General features: G+C 49.6%; 1 protein-coding gene across 1 annotated transcript; it reads right to left on the reverse strand.

Annotated features, from left to right (window-relative positions):
* Positions 1-513: 513 nt before the first annotated feature.
* UNC119 (unc-119 lipid binding chaperone) lies at positions 514-27075 on the reverse strand. The gene is made up of 5 exons (XM_060259479.1): positions 26799-27075; positions 11397-11510; positions 5187-5289; positions 3113-3285; positions 514-1250 (listed from the first exon to the last, which is right to left on the reverse strand). Exons 1-5 carry the CDS (start codon positions 26989-26991, stop codon positions 1138-1140), a joined length of 696 nt encoding a protein of 231 aa, XP_060115462.1. The 5' UTR covers positions 26992-27075; the 3' UTR covers positions 514-1137.
* Positions 27076-27122: the final 47 nt, after the last annotated feature.

Consider the following 27122-nt stretch of genomic DNA (forward strand, 5'->3'; position numbering starts at 1 on the left):
AACCGGGGGCCTTCTGCATGCCAAGCGGAGGCTCTTCCGCTGAGCCACAGCCCCATTAACCTCACTATCAATTTTGTTGCCCTGGGTCTACGAAGAGCTCAGAATAGTCCCAGGATGGCTCCAGATGAAACACGGACAGCAAATCCCGAGCAAAGTCTTTAAATTCATGTGTCTTAGTAGGGTTTTGTTCCAAGGGATATATAGAAAGGCAATCGGGAACAGGGAGAAACAAAACCACACAGAGAATGCTTCAGGAGCAGACACAGGACAGAGCCGATGCAAAGCCATTTCTCCTGAGCTCCCAGGACCCGAGATAACCCTTGACTGCCTCCCCCAAGCTGGAAATCTAGCTGGGTTCCCACCGTGACACTTCAGCTTTGTGCAAAGTTTGCCTGGGGGTGGTGGAGGGCCAGGCCTACAAGGAGCGAAAGAGCCCAGAGAAGAAGGACCCTCCTACCTTGGCATCTACCCAAGGGAGAGGAAAAAGCCTCCCCCCGCACAACCAATCCCTCTGATACCAGAAGTCTTCTTGACAGATCCTGGTGACGCCATCGACCCCTGATCTTTTTTGAGAAAAGAGCCATCCCACAGTGAACTCATCCTGCCCCCTCCCCAGTCCAGGAAGCACTCGCAAACCAAGCTAACCCTCTCAAGTGCAGATGCCACAAAACGACAACACGTCAGTTCTCTGAACGGCAAATCAGGAGCTGTTGCAAAAAAAAAGAATATTGGTCTCCCTCTCCCCCAACCAAGGACCACTGCCTAGGCGTCACCTGATCGAGGGTGCGCATCCGAAGAGCTCCCACAAGTGACACCACATAAAGGACGCTTCGCAGTTGAAACCAGAGGCTGAGACGCAGTCCGGTGCAAAACGCTGGCCTTGCTAGGCGGGAGTGACTACCCAAAGCTATTCTGAGAGCCTTAAGCAACTAACGAGGGCCTGGCAGGGGAAAGAGACCCGCCCTGGAAGGCTGGGGGAGGGGTTTGCCTCGCAGCTCGGGGAAGAGTCAAGACGTCACTAATTTAGTCATGAAACTCCAGTGGACGCAGAGTCCTCGCGTCTGGCTGCCCGGGCCGGCAGGAAGGCGGAATCCCAGGCCATCCCGCCGGGATTCGAAAAGTTGCCTCGTCTCTTGCTCAGGGTCCGCCGCTGTAAGAATAGTCTGCCTTGTTGTGCATCACCAGTTTGTTGTCTACAAAGTAGAAACTGTCCGACTGCGTTTCGTAGGGGTGGAGGATCATCTCCTGGACTGCAAAAAGAAAAAGAAGAGGAAGGCATGATCAGGATCCCGCCCTTCTTCTGGCTTCATAGCAAACCAGCACTTGCAACGTGGAGCCCACCAACACCTTTCCTGATGCTGGCAAGTGGGCGTGGCTTGGTGGGGAGCGGCTGCGCAGATTGAAAGGTACCTACTAAACACAGCTTCTGCCTGAAATGCTGAAGATTTACTAACAGAGTTATAGATAACCTTGCTCTCTGACAAGTTATTATTAATATTTTAGACAATTTTTAACTGAATATCTCCAACACAATGTGTTTACCAAAAGGAAAACTCTAACCTACTTTTTTAGAAGATGTTAATCCCCACATTACTACATGTGTTGCAAATTTCTTAGTAGCAACCTATAAAATTAAATCTAGGCATACTACTGTATTTTAATTGCCGAGTGTCTACTCTTGATTAGTATTATGGGCTGCTGTTTCAATTGATTGCTTTACGTATTGTTCTTACTATACTTCAGGCCTTTGTACCTATTTTTTGATTGCGAATCATTATTGCTTTTGTGCCAATAAAGGTCAGAACTGCACTGAACTATTACATTTGATTTTAAACGGCCCTCTCCCAGAGAGACCGGGCTCAGGGTGGTGTACAATATAATATATTAATTTAATTTAATTTTTAGATTTATATCCCGCCCTATCTTGCAAGCGGGTTCAGGGCAGCTTACAACAATAAAACAACAGAGTTAAAATAATATCATAAAAACAGACATTACGAAACAGAAGAAGAAGATGAAGATATTGGATTTATATCCCGCCCTCCACTCCGAAGAGTCTCAGAGCGGCTCACAATCTCCTTTACCTTCCTCCCCCACAACAGACACCCTGTGAGGTAGATGAAGATATTGGATTTATATCCCGCCCTCCACTCCGAAGAGTCACAATCTCCTTTACCTTCCTCCCCATGAGCAGGTGAGTGGGGCTGAGAGGGCTCTCACAGCAGCTGCCCTTTCAAGGACAACCTCTGCCAGGGCTATGGCTGACCCAAGGCCATGCCAGCAGGTGCAAGTGGAGGAGAGGGGAATCAAATCCGGTTCTCCCAGATAAGAGTCCGCACACTTAACCACTACACCAAAATGGCTCTCCAGGAGCAGCACAGTAAACAATCTTACAGACATAGGCGGTACACAGCATGCAGCTGATGGTTAACAGCACAGCATAGCACCATAATGGTGAAATGCTGGGGGAAGTGATGACTTTCCAAGGACACCTGCTGAATTAATTAAAAGCCTGGCAGAAGGGCTCCCTCTTACAGGCCCTGTGAAACCTTGGTAAGTCCCGCAGGGCCCGAATCTCCAGTGGGAACTCATTCCACCAGGTGGGGTCCAGACCAAAAAGGCCCTGGCGGGCATCCCTAGGACCAGGGACTATGAGGAGATGTTGAGCAGCAGACCTCAGAGCCCGGGGGGGGTGTTCATATGGGGAGAGGCGGTCTCAAAGATATGCAGGGCCTTGGCCGCAAAGGGCCTGAAAAGTATGGACCAACACATTGAACCAGATCTGGTACTCAAGAGGTAGCCGGTGCAGTTCACGCAGCACCAGATGCATCCGCGCCCATGTAGGCCTCGATGCCAACAGCCAGACTGCTGCGTTCTGCACCCGCTGGAGTTTCCGGAGCAGGATCAAGGGAAGCCCGACATAGAGAGAGTTACAATAGTCTAATCTGGATGCATCCAAGGTCCTACAATTGTTGGGGCAGAAGGCTGACAGCAGCCTGGCGTGAACCACCCCTGCAAGCACACTTCTCCAAGATCACCAGCTGCTCCCTTAGAAGAGGAAGGGCCTTCTGAAGGATATCCACATAGCTGGCCCGCTCTCACCCCCACTTACTGAGGTCCTCGGAGAGCTGTGGAAATTCGTAGATGTGCTCGCATGTGTTTTTACTGCTGGGGATGCAGAACCCAAACTCGAAATCAAAGCTCTTCAGCAGCTGGTCCCGGAAATAGTGCCTCTCGATCATGCGGAAGTTGTTGATGGGTTTGTCACCGACTGTGAACTCCACCCTGTGATGGAGAGAGGACAATGGTTTCGCTCGCAGAAAGACCTGTGTGCTCCCAGGGCCAAGAGCCTGCAATGCGAGGAGCCAAATGAGATCAAGGTGCAACACAACCAGGCTCCCAGTACACTTGGGGCCAAGCGGCATTATTCCAGAGAGCTTTTTTGCACAGGTAAATAGGATTGCACTGTAATGAAATGGTGAGAAAGTTGCACTGGTAAAGGCAGGGCTTTTTTTTTTAGCAGGAACTCACAGGAATGCCGTTCCGCTGGTTTGGCATCAGGGTGAGTGTGAAACAATGGTGATGTCAGGGGGTGTGGCCTAATATGCAAGTGAGTTCCTGCTGGGCTTTTTCTACAAAAAAAAGCCCTGTGTGAGATAATGGTGATATCAGGGGTGTGGCCCAATATGCAAATGAGTAAAGGTATAGGGACTGTGGCCTGTACTACCGCATTATTGCTGTACATATGCTCCAGACTAAGTCGTTTCTACATCACTGAGCATGTTACGTTTAAGAGCTCACGCTTGGTTACAGCTCTGTTTGAGATCTTGTTCATTCTCAAATTTCTGTAGTCCAGACCCTGTTGTACTGTTCATTGGATGTCCCATCCTGTTGGTTGAACTTCACTTACACTATGAAATCTGCCTTGAGTTTCAGTGAGAAAGGCAGACTATATACAGAACCTAAATAAGAAATGCTGAAACAAGCTCCCTCTGGGGTGAGGTGGGGGGGGCGGGAAACAGCAGCTCAGGGTGGGAGAGTGAATTGGGGCTAGGAGGCCAGGGGCGTGAGTCAATCTCTCCTTCCCCGGGCATCAAAAAACCAACACGGGCCTGCTTCCTCCGCTAGGAATCCTGGGGGGTTCACGATCCCCAAAGTCCCAGTGGAGAAAAGCACAGCCTTGAAGCTGGCTGCAAAGACCCGAAATCCAAAGAGTCTCCAAGACCAGACTCAAAAAGGTAGAACGGGCTTCTTAGGAGCATCTCACCTAGATGTCTTTTACTCAAGTGATTTCAGCTACGTACAAACATGCAAACCCCCTGACCTAGGCCTGGTTATATCCAGTGAGAATCCACCCTGCTGTAGACCCACAGGTGCATTCCAACTTTACCTAGTCGCCCTATAGGTAGCCCATGGCAACCCGGCCAACCGGACTGCAGCAGTTTCAGCCCAACCTCTTCTCTGTCTACAGGGCTGAAGCTCACACATATCTCAAATAAACAAGAGTAGACGTAACAGGTGGCAAGAGTATTTATGCTATCAAAGATTTCAGGTTTTCACGGCTGGTAACATCATTAGGGTTTGTAGAATCTTTCGGGATCAAGTGCCGTGTTCTACTGGAGAAAGTTTTCCTTCCAGACGTTTCGTTCTCAGCTGCGGAGAACATCCTCAGTGGCGTTGCAGCCGGAGCAGGCGCGCAGACCTTCTTGGCTGCTGTGCATTGAGTGGGATGCAATGCACAGCACTCAATGCAATGCACTCAATGCACAGCAGCCAAGAAGGTCAGAGCGCCTGCTCCGGCTGCAACGCCACTGAGGATGTTCTCCGCAGCTGAGAACGAAACGTCTGGAAGGAAAACTTTCTCCAGTAGAACACGGCACTTGATCCCGAAAGATTCTACAAACCCTAATGAAGTATTTATGCTGTTAACCACAGAGCCAAATGGATCCTGAGCGTCTTCCATTGTACTGAATTTGCTTCAAGGTTCTGATATTGAATTTTAAAGCCCTGCTTTAACATATCTGATGACCCGCCTCTCCCCATATTTGCCCTGCTGGCTGTCCCCGACCCGAGGTAAGTCTGCCTTGCCTTGACTAGTGCCAGGGCTTTCTCTGCCCTGGCCCCAACCTGGTGGAATATGCTTTGCACTAACTCCCTGTTACCTGCCAAAGCCTTCACAAACTTACGTGGCTCCAACCTGGCGCAGTCGAAGGAACGCTGGCGTGAACTGGTAGCGCACAAAGCGCCCTGCGTTCGGGTCAATGTCCTTCTTATCATCGTGCTCCCGTTCTGGAAGAACACAAAATAGGCAGAAGTGTGGATGCAGCTTTCGTTGGAAATCCCTAGAAGTCCCTCGCCATGAAAATTATGCTGGGAGGGTCAGCCAGACATTTGGCTATGACCCATTTACGGCTGCGATGCCCTAAAACTTTGAATGCCACAACCCAAAGGGCTCAGGCAAGCATGCTTTGAGTAATCAGCCTTCAAATCAGCCACGCTCTTGACCGGCAGCCCAAAGATACCTCTGCTTTGGCTTTCAAACTGGAGCATTTTGAGGGGGGAGGTTAGCATCCACAAAATGTCATGGTACCTGAAGAAATGTGCATGCGCATGAAAGCTTATATCAAGAATAACACTTGGTTGGTCTTAAGGGTACCACTGGATTAAAACTTTATGTTCCAATCATGTTCAAGTTGTCTTTTCCCCATGCTTAACATGCTATTTCCAAAACCTGCTTTTTGCCATTTTGGGAGGGCGAAGAGCACCATCCAATCATATTATGCTGTCTGGATGGGAAGGTGTGCATTTTTAAGGATCCCACAACATCAACGCCATTCTCCCTCTGGCAGCCACATGTCCTCCATCTTCCTTCATAAGAACATAAGAAAAGCCATGCTGGACCAGGCCAATGGCCCATCCAGTCCAACACTCTGTGTCACACAGTGGCCAAGATATGTGTGTGTGTGTATACACACACACACACACACATATATATATACACACTGTGGCTAATAGCCACTGATGGACCTCTGCTCCATATTTTTATCCAATCCCCTCTTAAAGCTGGCTATCTTGTAGCCGCCGCCACCTGTGGCAGTGAATTCCACATGTTAATCACCCTTTGGGTGAAGAAGTACTTCCTTTTATCCATTTTAACCTGACTGCTCAGCAATTTCATTGAATGCCCACGAGTTCTTGTATTCCTTCCCCACATCGCTGGCCAGCTTTTTTAAAAAATGTGGGTAATCGCTCTACCAATTACCAGTCTTGTTTAAAGCCCATAAAAAGTCCAGAAAGGTGCAGCAAGGAACGAATGCAAAGAAAATAGTAGCAGACAGGGCAATGTGTGTAGAAAGCTCCCAGGTGTGGAAGCTCCCGTACCAGTGTGTACACCACTGCACTTGCATCATACAAAACGGAGAGTCCTCCTCATGCAGACGCGGCCTCCGTCGCATGCAGGAATGCGCCTGTTATGGAGGCTGCATCAGAATTGCCAAGCACCAGCTACTGCAGGGCGGATCGTTCCTGCAGCTGTACAGCTGAATACAAAAACAAGGTCATAGGGTATTGAAGGGCAGAAATAGAAAAAACACCATGCCTATTGGCTGTTAATTGAATACAGGATACCTATAACACGAGTCCTGACTCTCTTATTCAATGACTCAATCCATTACTTTTTGATAAATCAACATACTCGAACTAAGCATAATGGTTAATTCTCACAAAATAACCACTTGTTCACCATTTGAACCACAATATGGACGAGGCGTCCGCAATAGAAATTCCAACTATTGACAGTTCTGACTGAACTGTACATAGAAACCCGCAGGGCCTGTAAAACGGAGCTGCTCCGCCTGGCTTTTAGTTGAGGCTGCGGGCGTCTATTCTTGATCTGGTTGGCCTCCCCGGCCAGCACTGTCATCTGTGCTAGGAAATTGAATAATATCTGCCATCTCTATGGGATAGCCTCTTATCACGATGTGAGATGGCCAGGTTGGGCAATAGGTGATGATATAGAAAATTTCCTGAGTGCTGTTGAGTTGTTTGTTTATAAAATGTTTTTATTGTATTTCATTGTTTTATCATATGTTGTACTCCACCCTGAGCCTAACAGGGAATGGGCGGAATAGAAATATACTAAAATAAATAAAACAAGAAATAAATAGAAGTTCCAGCCAGGGCTTACCCTGCCACTAGGCACACTAAGAAAAGCCATGTTGGATCAGGCCAATGGCCCATCCAGTCCAACACTCTGTGTCACACAGTGGCCAAAAATGTTTACACACACACACACACATATATACACACTCTGGCTAATAGCCACTGATGGACCTCTGCTCCACATTTTCATCTAACCCCCTCTTGAAGCTGGCTATGCTTGTAGCTGCTACCACCTCCTGTGGAAGTGAATTCCACGTGTTAATCGCCCTTTGGGAGAAGAAGAAGAAGAAGAAGAAGAAGAAGAAGAAGAAGAAGAAGAAGAAGAAGAAGAAGAAGAAGAAGAAGAAGAAGAAGAAGAAGAAGAAGAAGAAGAAGAAGAAGAAGAAGAAGAAGAAGAAGAAGAAGAAGAAGAAGAAGAAGAAGAAGAAGAAGAAGAAGAAGAAGAAGAAGAAGAAGAAGAAGAAGAAGATGATGATGATGATGATGATGATGATGATGATGATGATGATGATGATGATATTGGATTTATATCCCGCCCTCCACTCCGAAGAGTCTCAGAGCGGCTCACAATCTCCTTTCCCTTCCTCCCCTACAACAGACACCCTGTGAGGTGGGTGGGGCTGGAGAGGGCTCTCACAGCAGCTGCCCTTTCAAGTACCTCCTTTTATCCTTTGCCTAGGGCACCAGCCTTCTGGGGGTGCTAACCTGGGCACCCCCCTATATGACTCAGTGACTTTATTAGTGCAGGGAGAGCACCTTGCCTAGGGTACTAGACAGTCTAGGGCTGGCCCTGGTTCTGACTGACAAGTGCCTAGGTTTCAGCTCATTTAATTGGTCATCTTTCTAAAAGTCAAATCAACTCCAAAGATGGTACGTTGTTCTTAGTCTGGAACCAGTCCCTAAATTAAATACAAACAGAGAGGATCCAATCTAATTCTTAAATAGCAGCAAAGCCTTCTGAATTAAACACCATTGGCAAAGCTGGTTCTTTCATTGGTTTCTTACGGGTTTCTATGTACAATTCAGTCAGAACTGTTAATGTGTTTCCATGCATGATTGTGATTTTGTCCACACTGTGAGAGCCAGTTCAGGGCAGCGGTTAAGAGTGCAGGCTCTAATCTGGGAGAACCGGGTTTGATTCCTCACTCCTCCACATGGACCTGCTGGTGTGACCTTGGGTCAGTCACAAGTTCTCTCAGAACTGTTCTCTCAAGAGCTCACTCAGCCCCACCTACCTCACGGGGTGTCTGTTGTGGGGAGAAGGGAAAGGAGATTGTAAACTGCTCTAAGACTCCTAGTGAAGGGTGGGGTATAAATCCAGTTTCTCCTTCTGTAAATGTACACCTTGTCCACATTGTGGTACTAATTGTGAACAAGTGGTTATTTTATGAGAATTACAATTATGTTCAGTCTGATTCTGCTTCTTCTATAAATGTACACCTTGTCCACATTATGGTACAAATTGTGAACAACCGGCTACTTTGTGAGAATTACAATTATGCTTTGTTGGAGTATAATTTGTAAACCTAATCATTTATAAGAATGCTTTATATAAGTAATGGATTGAGTCACTGAATAAGAGTATCAGGACTCACATGTCATAGGTATACATTATTTAATTCACAGCCATCGGACATGGTGTTTTCTCTATTTCTGCCTGTACAGCTGAATACTGCAGGCATAGCCGCTGGGCTCCTCTCCTACCTGAACCCAGGGCCGGCTCCCCACTAGGCAAACTAGGCAGTTGCCTAGGTGCCAGGAGGCGGCAAATTGGTCTCTCCCCCGTGCCCCAAGGAAGCACTTAGTTTGCCTTCCTCTCCCCTCCTCGCCGTCGTCCCTGCCAGCTCCCTCTGGCCCGCCACCCTCGCCCCCCATGCCATCCGGCCCGCCGCCGCCAAGCTCTGCTTGCTCTCCCCCCCTCTCCCACCCACTCACCACTTTTGACTCTTAACAAAACGCGCAGGCACAGGCTGCGAGGAGCTGGCAGCCCTTAGTTTTACTCGTGAAGAGCAGGGGTGGGGGAGAGCAAGCAGCATCGGAGGGGGCGCATCGGCAGGCAGGAGGGGCGGGGGCAGGCCGGAGGGGGCTAGCAGTGGTTGCAGCAGTGGCGGAGGGGGGGGGGAAGGAGGTAAACCGGAAAGGTAGGGAGGGGAAGGAGGGAGGAGGCAGGTGGGCGCCACGCCTCAGCAGAGCACAGGGGGGCACGGGGGGTGCCAGGGGAGGGCGCCAGGCACCCACGAGCCAGCTCTGCCCAAACCACATTCCATCACATCTCTATATAAGTGGCACAAATGTGATGTTTGAATAAAAAAAATACAAAAACGCCCCCCCAATAAAGAAAAGAACCCCCCAAAAAAGCTTAGTGGGGGAGCACCAGTTAGATCTCTCCAGATGTAGCACCAAGTTGTGAAGCCTGATGCCAAATTTGTATTATTTTAGGTGCCAGGTAAAGAACGTTTTATTCTCTCTCACCTGTCAGCTTGTTTTCAGGTGTGGCTTGCAGTCTTTTTTCAATGCCATTTTTAGGATATCCCAGACCTGGATCCAGCTTAAAACTGATGTGTTAATTGCTTCCTTTTTTCTAGCTTTGGTATTTCTATTTTCGATATTTATTGGGGTTTTCAACTATATTGTCATTTTACTGTTTACTTTACAAGTGGTCTTCATAGAGGAATGGAATATATACAGATGGTCTCAGCTATTACAAAACAAAGTATTTTCTGCTGTGGAGAAATGTCCCTCCACCCAAGAATTCACCCTAATACTTCAGTCATTGTGACTACACTCTGCGCATGCTCAGGAAACCAAACTTGCAGCTGGTAGAGAGGAAGAGGTTGGGGGAAAGAGCAACCAACCTCTAAGCACAGAGCACTCTTGGTTATGCTAATGACTCTGACCGAAGTAGGACAAGTTTTTACCACCTGATACCTTTCTGGAAGGTGACACCCAAGGGAACAGACAAATCGTTAGAATATGCTCATGAGACAAGATGATCTGAATGAATGATCCCAGGAGGGGAACAGATTCTCCCGAAGGAAGATTATAAATTCTCTGGACACAGAAAAGACTTTCTGGTTTCAAACCAGGGAGGCATAAACTGTGATGGACTAAGCTTTTCCTGAGGGAGGGACTCCATCTTGTCCACGCAGTGAGGGCCAATGGGGAGAAGTCCCAACCATAAGTATTAAGATAATGCTGAACTCTAAACTACAGTCCAAAGAGAACCATGGAACTGGACCATAAAAAAGAAATATCAAAAAGAGTAAGGATGGTCCCCTTTGCAAGCACCAACCCATGGGGTGACATGGCTTCACAACGTTTTCACAGCAGACTTTTTACGGGGTGGTTTGCCATTGCCTTCCCCAGTCATCTACACTTCCCTCCCCCGCAGCAAGCTGGGGACTTGTTTTACCGACCTCGGAAGGATGGAAGGCTGAGACAACCCTGAGCCAGCTACCTGAACCCAGCTTCCACCGGGATCAAACTCAGGTCGTGAGCAGAGTTTAGGACTGCAGTACTGCAGCTTATCGTAACCATGGACAAATAATGAAGGTACCATTATAATAAATTCAGCGTATCTTCGGAGAAACCAATATCTCAAGAAGAATAAACTCTCTAAACATTTGCAATCCAAAAACACGGTCTATACAGTGCCAAAACTACAGTCCATACAGTCTTAAGAAAATTCCAAATGAGGCTTTTCACTTTGCAGGGACCTAACGTAAAGGAACACTCAAAGTCATAATCCACTCCTGCAGGCTGAAAGGGCACAGCAGCCTATGTCCCACCTCACCCAACTGCAAGTGCGAGCAAGATTTGGGGGAAAAACAGGGCCAGATGTTCCAGGCTGATGCACCACCCAGCAAAACAGCCACACTGCACCAAGACAGGCCAACAGTGACCCATCTGCAGTCAGCCACACCTGACTTTCTTTCTTGCATAACCCACTGGAAGGGAGATCAGGCCCAGTGTTCCCTCTAAGGTGAGTTAGTGTGAACTAGCTCACAGTTTTTTAGCCTCTGGCTCATCCATTTTTGTCTTAGCTCAGGGAAAATGGCCCCAGAGCACAATAATTTATGCAGTAGCTCCCAACTTTAATGCCAGTAACTCACAAAGTAGAATTTTTGCTCACAAGACTCTGAAGCTTAGAGGGAACATTGGGTCAGGACCTCCCCGAAGGAAGCTGATAAGAAACTGGGGAAAGAAGTCAAGGCGAAGTTTGCCTGCTCACTCACCTGAAACGGGGGGCTTGGTGATTTCGAACAGCACCGTGCCCGACTCCATGTCTCGGATTTTGAACCTCGTGAAATCGATCTTGTATACGTTCTCCTCCAGAGTGCACAAATAATCTGCCGGAGGAAAAGTCACAGAGTTAGGATGCATGGTAGGGTTCCCAAGTCCAACTCCAGAAATATCTGGGGACTTTGGGGGTGGAGCCAGGAGACACTGGGGTGGAGCTAGGGGGGAGGGGGGAAACGGTGCCGGGGAGCGTGGCGAGCTGCCCCATCTCGGAGCGGGCGACGCCACTGCGCAGCTGCCGCCTCTTCTCCGCTCGCCGTGGCTGCTCCTCCAAGATGGGCTCAGGCTGGGCCCATCTCGGAGGAGCAGCTGCGGTGGAATCGGAGGGGGGGGTGGAGGCGGGACGGGGGCGTGGAGAGCCGCGAGTCCGGGTCCTAGAAGGGCCCGGATTCGCGGCTCGCCATGCTCCTGGCCTGCCTCCGCCCTCCCTTTCTCTGGTTTTGCCTCGGAGGCGGGATGGGCGATGCCGCTGCGCAGCTGCCATCTCTTCTCCGCTCGCCGTGGCTGCTCCTCCAAGATGGGCTCAGCCTGGGCCCATCTCGGAGGAGCAGCTGCGGTGGGCGGGGAGGGGGCGGCGGCGTCGCCCGCTCCGGGATGGGGCGGCTCGCCATGCTCCTTGGCGCCATTTCCCCCCTCCCCCCGCTTCCGTTTTTTTGGGGAGCGGGGGAAGAGGCTGGAAATCCTGGGGTCCCCCGCCAGGGCGGGAGGGTTGGGAAGCCTAATGCATGGCCTTGGCAGGCCTCACTTGGATGCGTCCTTAAGCATCGGAAGCCCAATCAGTCATTGATTGGTGAAAAAAGCCTGAGCAGTAAAAAAAAATGAACTGTATTATTCTGTACTATTTGACTATCAAATCTGTTTGCTTGTGACCTATTGGTCTGTAAATACAAAATACAGAACAGGGGTGGCCAAACTTGCCTAATGTAAGAGCCACATAGAATAAATGCCAGATGCTTGAGAGCCACAAGACATGAACACCAGTTGTTTGAGAGTCACGGGGGAAGGAAGGAAAAGATGAGGCGAGGTGGAAAGAAAGCAACTTTAACTTTTGTTGCATTCTCCAATCCACTGGCTGGCTTGGCTTGGAGAAGTGATTTCAAGAGAGAAATGCCTTCTCCAAGCTGGCCAATAGGGCAGTGGGGGCTTCAAGAGTCACAAAATATGTGTGAAAGAGCCACACGTGGCTCCTGAGCCACAGTTTGGCCACTCCTGGTATAGAATAAATGGAAATGCTCTTTGTGGCAGATTACATCCAGCACAGAAATACAAGGGGACAAAATCTATCTCATAAAATGTAGCTTGCAGGACCTTAGGTTCACAAAAACAGGCTTCGAAGTATGCAGACAAACCCCAGTGAATTTTGTTTGAGCCTCCTTTTTCCCTCCTTCCATTGGCGGGGGTGGGGGGGGAAGGAATGCAAATTATGCAAATGCAGGCAGGTTGCGGGATTCAGTTTCTATAAGGACAATCTGTTTTAAAATGCCCAAAGTGGACACAATGCTTTGAGAGGGGCGAGGGGAGGAAAAGGATACAATTCAACCTCACATTCTCACAAAAATGTATTGCTAAAACGAAGCCTCATCTTTCTAGATCCCCCTTCCAAAGAAGAAGATTGTAGATTTATACCCCGCCCTTCTCTCTGAATCAGAGACTCAGAGCAGCTTACAATCTCCTATATGTTCTCCCTCCACAACAGACACCCTGTGAGGTGGGTGGGGCTGAGAGAGCTCTCCCAGAAGCTGCCCTTTCAAGGACAACTCCTGCGATAGCTATGGCTGACCCAGCAGCTGCAAGTGGAGGAGTGGAGAATCAAACCCGGTTCTCCCAGATAAGAGTCCGCACACTTAACCACTACACCAAATTGGCTCTCAGAAGGATCTGGCAGCAAAGAAACACAGAAGGATCTGGCAGCATCTCTCTTCCTGCTCCCTACCCCCAAATGTCTTGCACGGCCACAAGAGAATTGGGCCTTGTAGCAGAATGCAAACAGTAAGCTGCTTTGCAAGCCCTACAGACAGTAGAAGCCCCCACACCATAGACACACCCCTCTGCTCCTGGGAGGGACAGATCCATTGCTAGCTTGTCTTAAGCCCATGGGGAAGTCCACATCAAGCTTCTATTCACTAAGTGGATCTGGGCAGGGGCCAGTGGAGCCTGCTGAAGAGCCATCTGGCTCTCCACATGGCCACTCCTCCGCAAGCGTCAGCAGCTGCTAGTTGAGAGCTGGGTAAGGGTGAGAAGACCCCATGCTGGCCTGCTATAGCAGCAGCTCAGATGCCTGGCAAACGGAGATCAGGACTGGAGCTCTAGCACAGGGCCTAGGCAGCACAGCTTGAGTGCCGCTGGTACCCAATTTTTCTTCCGAAGAGCTCAGAATGGCATAGATCGGGGTGGCCAAACTGTGACTTGGGAGCCACATGTCAGCTGGCTTGGATAATGCATTTAAAGTTGCTTTCTTTCCACCTCTCCCACCCTTTCCTATTTTTCCTTCCTTCCTTCGAGAGCCAGTTTGGTGTAGCCGTTAAGTGTGCGGACTCTTATCGGGGAGAATGGAGTTTGATTCCCCACTCCTCCACTTGCAACTGTTGGAATGGCCTTGGGTCAACCATAGCTATCATAGGACTTGTCCTTGAAGGACAGCTTCTGAGAGAGCTCTCTCAGCCCCACCCACCTCAAAGGCAGTGTTCCCTCTAAGCTGAGTTAGCGTGCGCTAGCTCACAGATTTTTAGCCTCCAGCTCACACATTTTTGTCTGAGCTCAGGAAAAATGGCCCCAGAGCAAACTAATTTATGCAGTAGCTCACAACTTTAATACCAGTAGCTCCCAAAGTAGAATTTTTGCTCACAAGACTCTGCAGTTTAGAGGGAATATTGCTCACAGGGTGTCTGTTGTGAGAGAGGAAGAGAAAGGAGGTTGTGAGCCATTCTGAGATTCGGAGTGCAGGGCAGGATATAAATTCAATATCATCATCATCTTCTTCAAAACTATAATTGCCCAGGCTAGCCTGATCTCATCAGATCTTGGCAGTCAAGTAGCATTGATTATTGTTAGCACTTAGATGGGAGACCCTCAAAGAAATCCAGGGTCGCTACACAGAGGGTGCGTTCACACTACATTATATAATGCATTTTGCAGCTGATTTTTCTTGCACAGTAAAAATCCAGTTCCAAAACGCATTATGTACTGTAGTGTCAATACACCCAGAGGCAGGCAATGGCAAATCACCTTTGAACATCTCTTGCCTTGGAAATCCCACAGGGTCCCCATGTCGGTTGCAACTTGATGGCATTTTCCACCACCGCCAATCTTGACTGAACCTATTTTGTACTGACCACTATTGTTGATTGAACAGAAGGCGCTCATAGCAGCAATCACAACAGAACTTATAGCACAGGAAGAAACAATCCATGTGTGAAGTTAAACTCGGAAAAAGTGAGATACATTCAATTGCTAATTAAAATCAAGAAAGATGCTCATTTCATCTGTAGCTATAGGTGAAGAAACGTGCTTGTGGAGCCCACATGCAAAATAACTGACAAGGAGGCTTCACCCCGCGCCCCCAACGCACATTCATGTGTTTTAACAATTTATTAATAACATATGGTTACAATATTTAGTTATCTTTTTCTTATACTAACCCATATGATATTTCACCCCCCCCCTCCCTCCAATATTGACTTCCCCGAAGTTATAAATTTGAGTTTAATTCTAAAGGTACCACTAATCTATCAAAATATAATACTTTTGATTAATACTAAAAAATTGTCCAATGTCTTTTTACGTTCCACTCTTTCTCCATATATTCTTTGAATATCTTCCACTCCTTTTTGAATAAGTCTAGGTCATAGTTTCTTAAAGTTTTAGTTAGTTTGTCCGTCTCACTCCACGATAAAACTTTCACAATCCAATCCCATTTCTCTGGTATTGTTCCTTTTTCCAAAGCTGCGCATACAATGTCCTAGCAGGTGATCCCCCAACACACATTCATAAATACTCTCCTGGGTCTCTCCTCCACTTGGCTAAAGTCACAGAAGGTCAAACCCCCCTCCCCAGGGCTTCTTTCCATATCATTCAGGGGTGAAATTCTAGAAGGAGCTCCTTTGCATATTAGGCCACACCCTCCCTGATGTAGCCAATCCTTACAAAAAAGAGCCTTGTAAGCTCTTGGAGGATTGGCTACATCAAGGGTGTGTGGGCTTAATATGCAAAGGAGTTCCTGCTAGAATTCCACCCCGATGCCATCATTGGCTGGGCCAATTTCATTCAGGCAGCACTTAAACAGCATTCATAATTTATTAATTTAATTCATTTGTGCCCTGCCTTTCTGCCCAACAGAGGAACAAAGCAGCTTATATCATTCTCCTCTTCTACATTTGATCCTGACAGCAACCTATGGTTGCTAAGTTAACTTACCTGGCCAGTGGGGGTCCCCTGACATCCTTCTGAGAAACTGGAAGTGATGTTGGACATTTTCAGGCCTACTTCCGGTTGGAGGTAGCACTCTGGTTTTTGTGCAAAACTCAATGGTAAATTTAGCTTCAAACAACAGAGTTTTGCCCCCAAACCAGGGTGTCACCCCTGACCAGAAGTAGGCCCAAAACTGGAAGTAGACCTGAAAAGGTCAGTTGGGGGTGGGATTCCCCCGCTTGACAGCTGGCTGCTGGTGCGCAAGAGGCTGAAAAAGCAGAGATCCCCCCACCCCATTCCCATCGAGAGGCTGGCAACCCTACAACAAACCTGTGAGGCAGGTCAGGCTGAGAAAGTGTGACTGGCCCGAGGTCACCCAGCGATGGCATGAGCGAGGATTCGAACCTGGGTCTCTCAGTTGATGCTCTTTAACCACTATACCACACTGGCTTCATCTCATTGTCTGCTAACCTTTTCTCCACTTCTCTGTTGCAAGATCAGAAACAATTTTTAAAAAAAATCAAAACCAATAAACAGAAGAAGATGATGATGATGTTGGAATTGTATCCCACCCTCCACTCAGAGTCTCAGAGCAGCTCACAATCTCCTTTATCTTCTTCCCCCACAACATACACCCTGTAAGGTAGGCGGGGCTGAGAGAGCTCTCCCAGAAGCTGCCCTTTCAAGGACAACTCCTATGAGAGCTATGGCTGACCCGAGGCCGTTCCAGCAGCTGCAAGTGGAGGAGTGGCGAATCAAACCCGGTTCTACCAGATAAAAGTCCCCACATTTAACCACTACACCAAACTGGCCTCCTCCCAGAGTGGCAGAGCAGCAACAGCATCCACAAAGGGACACAGAGAAGCCATCATGGAAAGGTCAGCAAAAGTACTGTGAGAACCAGCCTACTCAGAAACCCAGACATAGAGAAGCCAGAAAAAGAAGTAAGGATGGCGCCAATCCTGCAAAAAACTAACCAAAGGGAGGAAGCGTAGTGCAGATTCCCATTTGCAGGAAGGGCGGGCTAAAAACCAAATCCATCCAACCAAAATCCATCAAATCAGTCCAAGGGGTCACAGGAGGCATGCCAGACCAGCTCAGAGTTGGCAAGGAAGAAGCTTGCTCCCTTGGCCAGACTCCAGGTGATGCAGAGAAAGAGGCACCCACTCCAGCAGGACTGCAACAAGCTCCCCTGCTGTGGACATTCACCTGCTCCAGGCTACTGACACGATTGGTGCTTCTCTTGGCCAGCCAGAGTGCTCCACTGGGCGCACCCCCCCCCTTCCCACTTGCCGCCCTGGCAATTATCTTCTTCCTTTCCCAGGCAGGGAGGGTTGCTATAGAAACAGTGTCAGTGGCTCATCCAAAAGACAGAGAGAGGGTGGCACAGAGTCCTCTTTTCTTTTTCTACGGAACCTCTGCTCCCACAGACTCCAAAACCAGAGCCTGGCCCTCAGCAGGATTTCATCTGGAGCAACGGCAGTAACTCTTGTCAAGGTGCTAGGAGAGCCAGTTTGGTATAGTGGTTAAGTGTGTAGACTCTTATCTGGGCGAACCGGGTTTGATTCCCCACTCCTCCACTTGCACCTGCTGGAATGGCCTTGGGTCAGTCATAGCTCTGGCAGAGGTTGTCCTTGAAAGGGCAGCTGCTGTGAGAGCCCTCTCCAGCCCCACCCACCTCACAGGGTGTTTGTTGTGGGGGAGGAAGGTAAAGGAGATTGTGAGCCGCTCTGAGACTCTTCGGAGTGGAGGGCGGGATATAAATCCAATATCCTCATCTACCTCACAGAGTGTCTGTTGTGGGGGAGGAAGGGAAAGGAGATTGTGAGCCGCTCTGAGACTCTTCGGAGTGGAGGGCGGGATATGAATCCAGTATCTTCATCTACCTCACAGGGTGTCTGTTGTGGGGGAGGAAGGTAAAGGAGATTGTGAGCCGCTCTGAGACCCTTCGGAGTGGAGGGCGGGATATAAATCCAATATCTTCTTCTTCTTCTTCTAGGCTTCCTGTCAGCGAGGCGGGGCTTCCTATATGCAATGGTGCAGCACAGCCACTGGGCCCCAGGACCAATGGATTCGTCAAGCTCTTAGCAGCCAAAATGGCTGGACTCAGAGAATGGGAAAAGAATAGCACCACTTCAGCACTCCCCTCTGGCCAGCGTCCCTGCCTTGCATGCCCCCAGCAACTCTCAGGAAGACCTTTGCCCAAGAACTTGGAGAGAAGCAGTACGGCTCCAATCATTCACAGGAGGATAGAGGGACCAGCTAAGAGACTTGATACAGAGTGGCTTAGAATCACAGAGATGGAAGGGGTCACACAGACCATCTAGTCCAGGGGCGTCAAACATGCGGCCTGGGGGTCAAATCAGGCCCCCGGAGGGCTCCTATCAGACCCCCGAGCAATTAGCTGTCATCTGCTTCCTTCTCCCTCTCTCTCGCTTCCTTCTGCATCACAGCTTGTTTTTATGTTGCACAGGAGCTACAGAGCAGGGGGGGTGGGAGAGCTTGCTTTGCCAGACTCTTGATCACACAGCAAATCTACTGAGCCAAGCCTCTCTTCCTTCTACTGGCTGAGGCTCCTCCCCCTCCTGGTGTCCTGGGGAAGGAAGGAAAGAGCCAGAGCTTCCTTTGCCCAGTTCCCTAGATCCTATGGGAGAAATACAAAGAAAGCACCTTTAAGACCGAGTGCTAATGTTTTAAGCATTTTAAGTTTAACAAAAAAAAATTCTTTAAGTTTGTTTGTCTGTGTCCTTTATAAAGTTTTTATCTCTGCTACCTAATCTTAAATAGGAACACACACAGCCCGGTCCAGCATCGCCTGGCCCAACAAGGTCTCATTTATGTCTGATCTGGCCCTCATGACAAATGAGTTTGACACCCCAGGCCAACCCCCTGCTCAATGCAGGATCAGCCCAGAGCATCCCTGACTGGTACTTGACCAGCCACTGCTTGAAGACTGCCAGTGAGGGGGGTTTCACCACCTCCTTAGGCAGTCAATTCCACTGTTGAACTACTTACTGTAAAAAAACAAATTCCTAACATCCAGCTGGTATCTTTCCACCTGCAATTAAAACCCATTACTGCAAGTTCTCTCCTCTGCTGCCAAGGGGAAGAGTTCTCTGCCCTCCTTTAAAAGTGACATCTTTTCAAAAACTCAGAGAATCAAGTCCCCCCCTCTGCCTCCTCCTTCTCCAGACTGAACATTCCCATGAGCCCTTTCCTTGCATAAGGGCTCTGTATAATTTTTATCCTCTGTATAATTTTTATGAAATGTTGTTAGCCGCCCTGAGCCCGTCTCGGCGGGGAGGGTGGGATACAAATAAAATTTTATTATTATTATTATTATTATTATTATTATTATTATTATTGCAGGGCTTGGTCTCCAGGCCCCTCTACATCTTTGCTGCTTTCTTCTGCACCCGCTCCATTCTGTCCACACAGTGAGGCCTCTAGAACTGCACACAGTACTCCAGGTGTGGCCTGATCAACGCAGTGTACAGCGGGACTAACACATCTCGTGATCTGGATGTTATACCCCCGTTGATAGACGCCCCCCCCCAAGAAAGGAATTGGTTTCAAAAGTTAACAATCTACAGAAGTAATAAGGTGGTCTTAGGACAGATAGATGGGCTCAGTTTTGCTATCTCATGCATTAGCAAGGCTTCAACCCATTCCTTGAAAGGATCAAGGGATATGCCCTCTTTCCTTCTGGCTTGCTGAAATGGTTTTCCACATCTAAATTGGGCAAATGAGGATTAGCGTGAGCCAAGAACTGCTATGAAAGAAGGGCAGGTTACAGGTCTGCAAACTCTGGCTTTGGAGAAAGTTCTGGGTTAGGGATAACTACCACTTGCCCAGTTTCAGATGCCATGGACAAATATCTAGAAAAGAGAGGACGGAGCTGTAACTAGGCAGGGGCCATGGGGGTGGCGCCCCTCCAAATCGGCCCGACACACTCTCTCCTGGTCCCCCTTTCCTCTTGCTTATGCTTATCTCTGCACCCCACCCCCAGAAAAAAATCCTAGATACGGGTCTGGACAGAGGAGCCTATAACACAATCCTGATCTTCTATACCAGGCAATCCTTCCCCACCCCCTGCTTCAGGTCTGTTTCTTAACAAGCTTTGGATAAGGAACCAATAAGATCAGGGGCTATTTTAAAACCTGCTTCCACCCACATAAGCCAGGTATCAGATGAGGCAATTAGGGGATTAGCACTCAGGACAGAAACCAGCAGAAGGCAAGGGCCCAAAGCAGACCGGAGTTCCACCGTCCTTAGGAACTGCCCACCGGAAACCCAGCTTGAGTCAACTCAGAGCAATAAGGCCCGCTTGGCAAAGGAAAAGGAAACCACGCGTAGGTGAGGCTTCTGTCCACAGTGTTTGCAAAGCTCAGGCAGGCCCAAGTAAAGTGTCCACAGCAGGGCCAAGGCCCGGCTTCCACTTTAAAAATAAGCTTTTTCTAACTCTGGCTGCCTGCAAAAGATGAGTTTAAAGCAAAATCTCAAAAGCCAGAAAGGTGGGAAGGGCTCTCTGATAAACAGAAGCACCTCCACTGATGCCCCTTCTTCTGACTTAATTTGAAGGCATGGTACAGCAGGACATAAAATCCAGACAGCCAACTGCATGGAATTCTGCTTAAATTCTTGGATACTGTGCTTAAGCAGCACCACTGGGAAACAGCCAGGTGCCTGAGCACAGAACTCTTTCTTCTGCTCCTGCTTCCCACCACCTTCTCCTAAAGCCTCCAAGGACTAGGTTCCTTTGATCTTCAGTCCAGGTTGTGCCAACTGAGCCTTGAGGGGGGGGACACATCCAACAGCCCTACACATGTGCCTTCTGCAGCCACCTGTGGGGGGGGCATATCTAACACCTCTGGAGCCCTTGTATTACAAACACACACACCCAAACAGTCACTGCCTCTGCTTTCTCCGATCCCTTCTGATGCACCTTTAAGCCTCATTTCCACCTGCCTCCCAAACCATCCCAATTATTTTCATAGAAGCAAAGAAGAAGACGACTGCAGATTTATACCCCGCCCTTCTCTCTGAATCAGAGACTCAGAGTGGCTTACAATCTCCTATATCTTCTCCCCCTACAACAGACACCCTGTGAGGTGGTTGGGGCTGAGAGGGCTCTCAAAGCAGCTGCCCCTTCAAGGACAACTCCTACGAGAGCTATGGCTGACCCAAGACCATTCCAGCAGGTTCATGTGGAGGAGTGGGTAATCAAAATTGGTTCTCCCAGATAAGAATCCACACACTTAACCACTACACCAAACTAGAAAGCAATTAAGCTGTGGAGTCTTGTGAGCAAAAATTCTACTTTGTGAGCTACTAGCATTAAAGTTGTGAGCTACTGGCATTAAAGTTATAAGCTGCAGCATAAATTTGCTTCCTCTGTGGCCATTTTTTCCTGAGCTAGGACAAAAATTTGTGAGCTAGAGTCTAAAAAACCATGAGCTTGCTCACACTAACTCAGCTTAGAGGGAACACTGGTTGGAAGGGACCTCCAGGGTCATCTAGTCCAACCTCCTGCATAATGCAGGGACTTCACAAATACCTTCCCCATACACATACATCCCCAGTGCACCCTGCTCCGTGCCCAGAAGATGGCAAAAACCTCCAAGATCCCTTGCCAAACTGGCCTGGAGAAAAACTGCTGACTGACCCCAAAGAGCCAATCAGCATTTCCCTGAGTGTGTAAGAAAGGCCCATGAGAATGAAGCACTGATGAAACCCTTCCCACCCTCCTTCTCTTGATCTGCCTAAGTTCAAAGAATCAACACTGCTGCCAGATGGCCCTCTAGCCTCTGCTTAAAAACCTCCAAGGAAGGAGAGCCCACCACCTCCTGAGGAAACCTGTTCCATTGAGGAACCATTCTGTCAGGAAGTTCTATCAATCAGTTTGGTGTAGTGGTTAAATGTGCGGACTCTTATCTGGGAGGACCGGGTCTGATTTCCCCACTCCTCCACTTGCAGCTGCTGGAACGGCCTCGGGTCAGCCATAGCTCTCGTAGGAGTTGTCCTTGAAAGGGCAGCTTCCGGGAGAGCTCTCTCAGCCCCACCTGTTGTGGGGGAAGACGATAAAGGAGATTGTAAGCCACTCTGAGATTGAGAGAAGGACGGGGTATAAAGCAGCAGACCTTCTTCTTCTTCTTCCAATGTATTTTTATTTATTTATTTAAACATTTCTATCTTGCCTTTCCTCATGGTTCAAAACAGCTGACAATAAGGGTTCAAAACATTTTCAGCGGCAACCAAAAATAAAAACACCCAATCCCAAACCTCTGTCCCCCTCAAAAGACACCTGCCATTTAAATCCCCTCGAAAGGCCTGACAACAGGCAAGCCCTGCAGCACCTCTTGAAGATCCCCAAGAAGGCCCTTCCCTCAGCTCACCAGGAAGCCCATTCCACAGAACCTAAAACATGACAGAAAAAGCCCAGATGCTGGATGATACCTGGACTGGCCACACTAAGGCATGGAATAGTCTACAGATGGCTGCCTGAAGACTGCAGGGAGGAAGAGGAAGAGGGAAAAAAGTGGAGGAGGAGGAAGAGATTGGATTTATACCCCACCCTTCACTTGGAATCTCAGAGCAGCTTACAATCTCCTTCCCTTCCTCTCCCCACAAGAGACACCCAGTGAGGTAGGTGAGGTTGAGAGAGCTCTGAGAGAACAGCTCTGAGAGAACTGGGACTGACCCAAGGTCACCCAGCTGGCTGCATGTGGACGAGGAGGAGAGAATCAAACCCAGTTCTCCAGATTAGAGTCTGCCGCTCTAAACCACTATGCCAAACTGGAACATACTTCAAATTACTTGTTTATTAAAGGTAAAGGTGTCCCCTATGCAAGCACCAAGTCGTTACCGACCCAAGGGCTGATGTCACATCATGACATTTTCTTGGCAGACTTTTTACGGGGTGGTTTGCCATTGCCTTCCCCAGTCATCTACATTTTACCCCCCAGCAAGCTGGGTATTCCTTTTACCGACCTTAGAAGGATGGAAGGCTGAGTTAACCTGGAGCCGGCTACCTGAACCCAGCTTCCACCGGAATCAAACCCAGGTCGTGCCAAGAGCTTGGACTGCAGTACTGCAGCTGACCACTCTGCGCCATGAGGCTCTTTTTAATTTATTTATTATTTATCAATCCCTTCAAATTACCTTTTTTTTTTTAAATTAATCGCTGATTTGCCTTCTTCTGAGCAAGAGCCCAGTCACCCCTGCAAGTTGGACAGTTCCCAACAAGCCAGGGGTGCTCCAAAGAGGCAGTTCTCCTGTGACTTCCTTGGGAAGCAGCCCCCACTCCTCAGCCTCAGGTCTGCCCCCTACAAACCGAGACATGGGGCAGGTGAGATCCCCCTAAAGGAACCCACTGCTTTTTGCGTGGCAACCCTCAGCTTATTTAAAGGCAACACAGGGAATTCAACTCAGCTCATCTCTGCATCAGAGCAGGAGTTCCTTTCAGTCAGCGCTAGGTGCAGCTTTACACCCTTCACAACCAACATGGCAGGTCTCCTCAGCTGCTTGTGGGGGCAACTGGAAGATGTCACCAACCTTCCCCACCTGCCTAACTAGCTCATTCCCTGTCCCCCAGGGGATTTGGCTAAGTTCATTAGCAGCGATAGGAGAGCTATAAACAGCAAACTGATCTGCAAAGGGAGAGAAAAAAATCCAGGAGGGGTCAAGGGGGGGGGGCAATTCAATCCTTCTGAAGCGCCTCCCAAAAGTCAGGATCCACCCGCCCCCCAACAAACACCCCAGGTCTCTCCATATTTCCAACTAGGCAGGTCTACACCAATGTTCCCTCTAAGCTGTGGAGTCCTGCGAGCAAAAAATTCTACTTCATGAGCTACTGGCATTAAAGTTGTGGGCTACTGCATAAGTTAGCTTGCTCTAGGACCATTTTTCCCGAGCTGAGACCAAAATGTGTGAGCCAGAGGCTAAATAATTAGCTCACACTGAGAGTCCCTTGGACTACAAGAAAATCAAATCAGTCAGTCCTAAGGGAAATCAACCCAGACTGTTCCCTGGAAGGTCAGATGCTGAAGCTGAAGCTCAAATACTTTGGCCACCAAATGAGAAGGGAGCACTCCCTGGAGAAGATCCTGATGCTGGGAAAGACAGAAGGCAAAAGAAGAAGGGGACGGCAAAAGATGAGATGGCTGGACAGCGTTACTGATGTAACAAACACGAATTTGAGCAGACTTCGAATGATGGTGGAAGACAGGAGGGCTTGGCGTGACTTTGTCCATGGGGTCACAAAGAGTCGGACTTGACTGCAATTGAACAACAACAACTCAGCCTAGAGGGAATGCTGGTCTACACACACCTGTCCCAAGACCCACATCAAAACCCCTCCAAGAAACCAGATCGACACACACAGCACAGCACTGGTGAAGGACGGGTGGGTAAATGGTGTGTGTGGGGAGGAAGCTGTTAATTTTTATGGGGGAGCAATCTGCTAAGGAGAAATAACTGCCCAAGCTTTGTGTAAACCATCCTAAGGAGAGATGGCTACGACAGCCCCTCCCTCTCCTTTCTTGGTCACTCTATAAAGCATTAATTAATTAAATTACTTAATTATTAATACCACAGGGCTGTCAGTGTGCACAGGGCTATCCAGATGGCACTAAATAACCACAGTTAGCAGCCGCGGAATCAGCAGAAGGAACAGTTCCTCCTCCTGAGTAATCCCACCTCATCAGGTTCTTTGGAGGATGGACACTCAAGGCAGAGTTCCCCTTCTGCTTCGTCCTGAGTTCGGAAGACACCAACGCTGAGGTGGAGCAAGGGAAGCAGCAACTGGAGCAGCAGAACAGCTCAGAACACTCTCAAGAAAACCAGGAGTTGGGAGGAGGGGCATGGAGGGAACAGTTGCTTGTGCCAGCCGGAAACCAACTCTACGCTTTATCCTATCCCGACTGGCAAATGCCAGGCCTGGCAGGCCAGAGCCCTGGAAGGATCCAATCAGTGTTTCCTTTAAGCTGAGTTAGCGTGAGCTAGCTCACAGATTTTTAGCCTCCAGCTCACACCTTTTTGTCTTAGCTCAGGAAGGATGATCCCAGAGCACACTAATTTATGCAGTAGCTCACAACTTTAATGCCAGGAGCTCACAAAGTAGAATTTTTGCTCACAAAACTCTGCAGCTTAGAGGGAACTTTGATTTCAATTGCTTGGTTATTCCTTCCACACAGGTGAGGGTCAGAATGGATCACCCAGGGCTTTTTTTGAGCCGGAATGCACAGGAACGCAGTTCCGGCTGGCTTGGCATCAGGAAGTGTGGCCTGATGCAAATGGGTTCCTGCTGAGCTTTTTCTACATCAAAAAGCCCTGGGATCACCCATTCATAACATGCAGCAGCATTCATTGTCCCACTCAGAATAAATTCTGCACCACCCCAGAGTTTGGGCAGGAGTATGGGGGCAGCAGCACGAACCATGTATTAGCCTATATCCCTGGGAGTAAAAAAAACCCCCAAAGGCCTCTGATGGACCTGCCCACCTCAAAGGACAGGGGCCACAGGGCCTGGTGAAAAGAAGCCCTCTGAGAGGGCACGATGAAGTCTCACAATGGCTGTGCCCAACAGCCATGCTGACAAGCCCCCAGCTTCCGGAAGGGGGTGTGTGCGAATCCTCCCCAAGCAAGACTTAAAGATCCAGATTGCTTTGTGGAGAAGAAGATGCCACATCATCTAAAACCTGCCACATGCCCTTAGCGGTCTTCCTACTTCCTTGATGCACAGGTGGCCACTGCCCTTGGCTTACTTGCTCGAGCCACTGGCAGCCATTTTGCTCTCAGTCAGTCTCCTATTGCCGGACAGGCAGCCTTTCTTTGAGCAGTTCACGTTTTCTACCCCAAACTGCTAGAATCTCAAAAAAGGAAATGTGCAGCTTGTGGCCTTACAAGAGGCAGAGAAATCCCAAGGGGGGGCATACCTGTACGAAAGGTCACCTGGGTTGCTTCTCAGAAAGGGGGGTGGGGGTGGTGGAGGAATCTGAGCTGGTGTCAAAAGCTGTGGGAAGTGGGACACAAGGAACAAGGGAGACTTGAATCACTATCACTCCTTGGATGTGCTTGAAGTTCGTGAAGAACCCAAGGCTCCAATCAGCACACTACAGCCCACACATCTGGAAAAAGTGGACTACAGATAGGAGTTACCAGCCCCCACCCCTGACCACCCGCAGGGGAGGGTAAGGTTGCCAGATCTTGGATGGGAAATTCCTGAAAATTTGGAGATGGTGCCTGGGGAGAACAGGGACCTCAGTGGGGTGCAAGGCCATACACTCCACTCTCCAAAGCACCCCTTTTCTCCAAAGGGACTGATCTCTGTAGTCCAGAGATGAGCAGTGATTCCCGGGGATCCCCAGGTCCCACCTGGGGGCTACCGAATTTATTGAGCCAGTGTCTTCTGGGACAAGAGATGCGCAGGCGCCACAGGATCTCGGCTTCGTTTTTGATGCAACAGCCAGCCCAGTTGAAACCCGTCCCCGTCCCCAAGGCAAACTGTGGCCAGGCCCTGCTCGCTGACGGTCACGGGTTTCCAGATTCTACCCGGTTCAGCCTTGGGGGCGATCGGATTCAACCCCACTCCCATCTCGGCCCAGCCCAAAGGGGCCCTTTCCTTGCGCCCAAGCCTTGCGCTAACTTCGAGGCGAGACCCTGCCGGATCCCTAGAGACACCGCCTTTTCTAGGCCCGGGAAGAAATCTCTTGTGGCCGCGAGTTCCAAAAGCCCTGAACCTGGAGCTCCACCGCCTGCTACCCGCTAAGAAACTCGGGCAGCAGCAGCGGTCCTTTTCCCGCCCGAGGCAAACGGGAGGCGGCGCAACCCCGCCGTGGCTCGGCCCCCGGAGGCCGCGATCTTCCGCGAAAGGAGAGCCCCGGCCCGCCCCCCTCTCCTCGAGGCCCCGGTGGGGAAATGGGGGGGCTCACCGGACGTGATCTTCTGGAGCCCCAGCACGTCCTCGGGGCTGATGCCGGCGCGGCGCCCCCGCAGGTCTTCCTCGGTGCAGGCGGGCGCGGCGGCGGCCCCCGCTCCGGCCGCCCCTCCGCCGCCCTTCTTCACCTTCATGGCCTCGCTGCGGCTGCCCGAGGAGGAGCGACAGGCTGCGGCGGCCTGGCTCATGCCCGCCCGGCCAGGCCCGGCCGCGCGCCCTAAGCGCCTTTCCAGCCGCGAATCCCCGAACGGGCCCAGCGCGGCTCCGCCCAAGGGACGGCGGCGGGGAGGGAAGGGCGGCCGCCTCCCGGGGGTGCGCC

This window comes from Heteronotia binoei, chromosome 18 (genome assembly GCF_032191835.1).
Source record: "Heteronotia binoei isolate CCM8104 ecotype False Entrance Well chromosome 18, APGP_CSIRO_Hbin_v1, whole genome shotgun sequence".
Classification (NCBI taxonomy): Eukaryota; Metazoa; Chordata; class Lepidosauria; order Squamata; family Gekkonidae; genus Heteronotia; species Heteronotia binoei.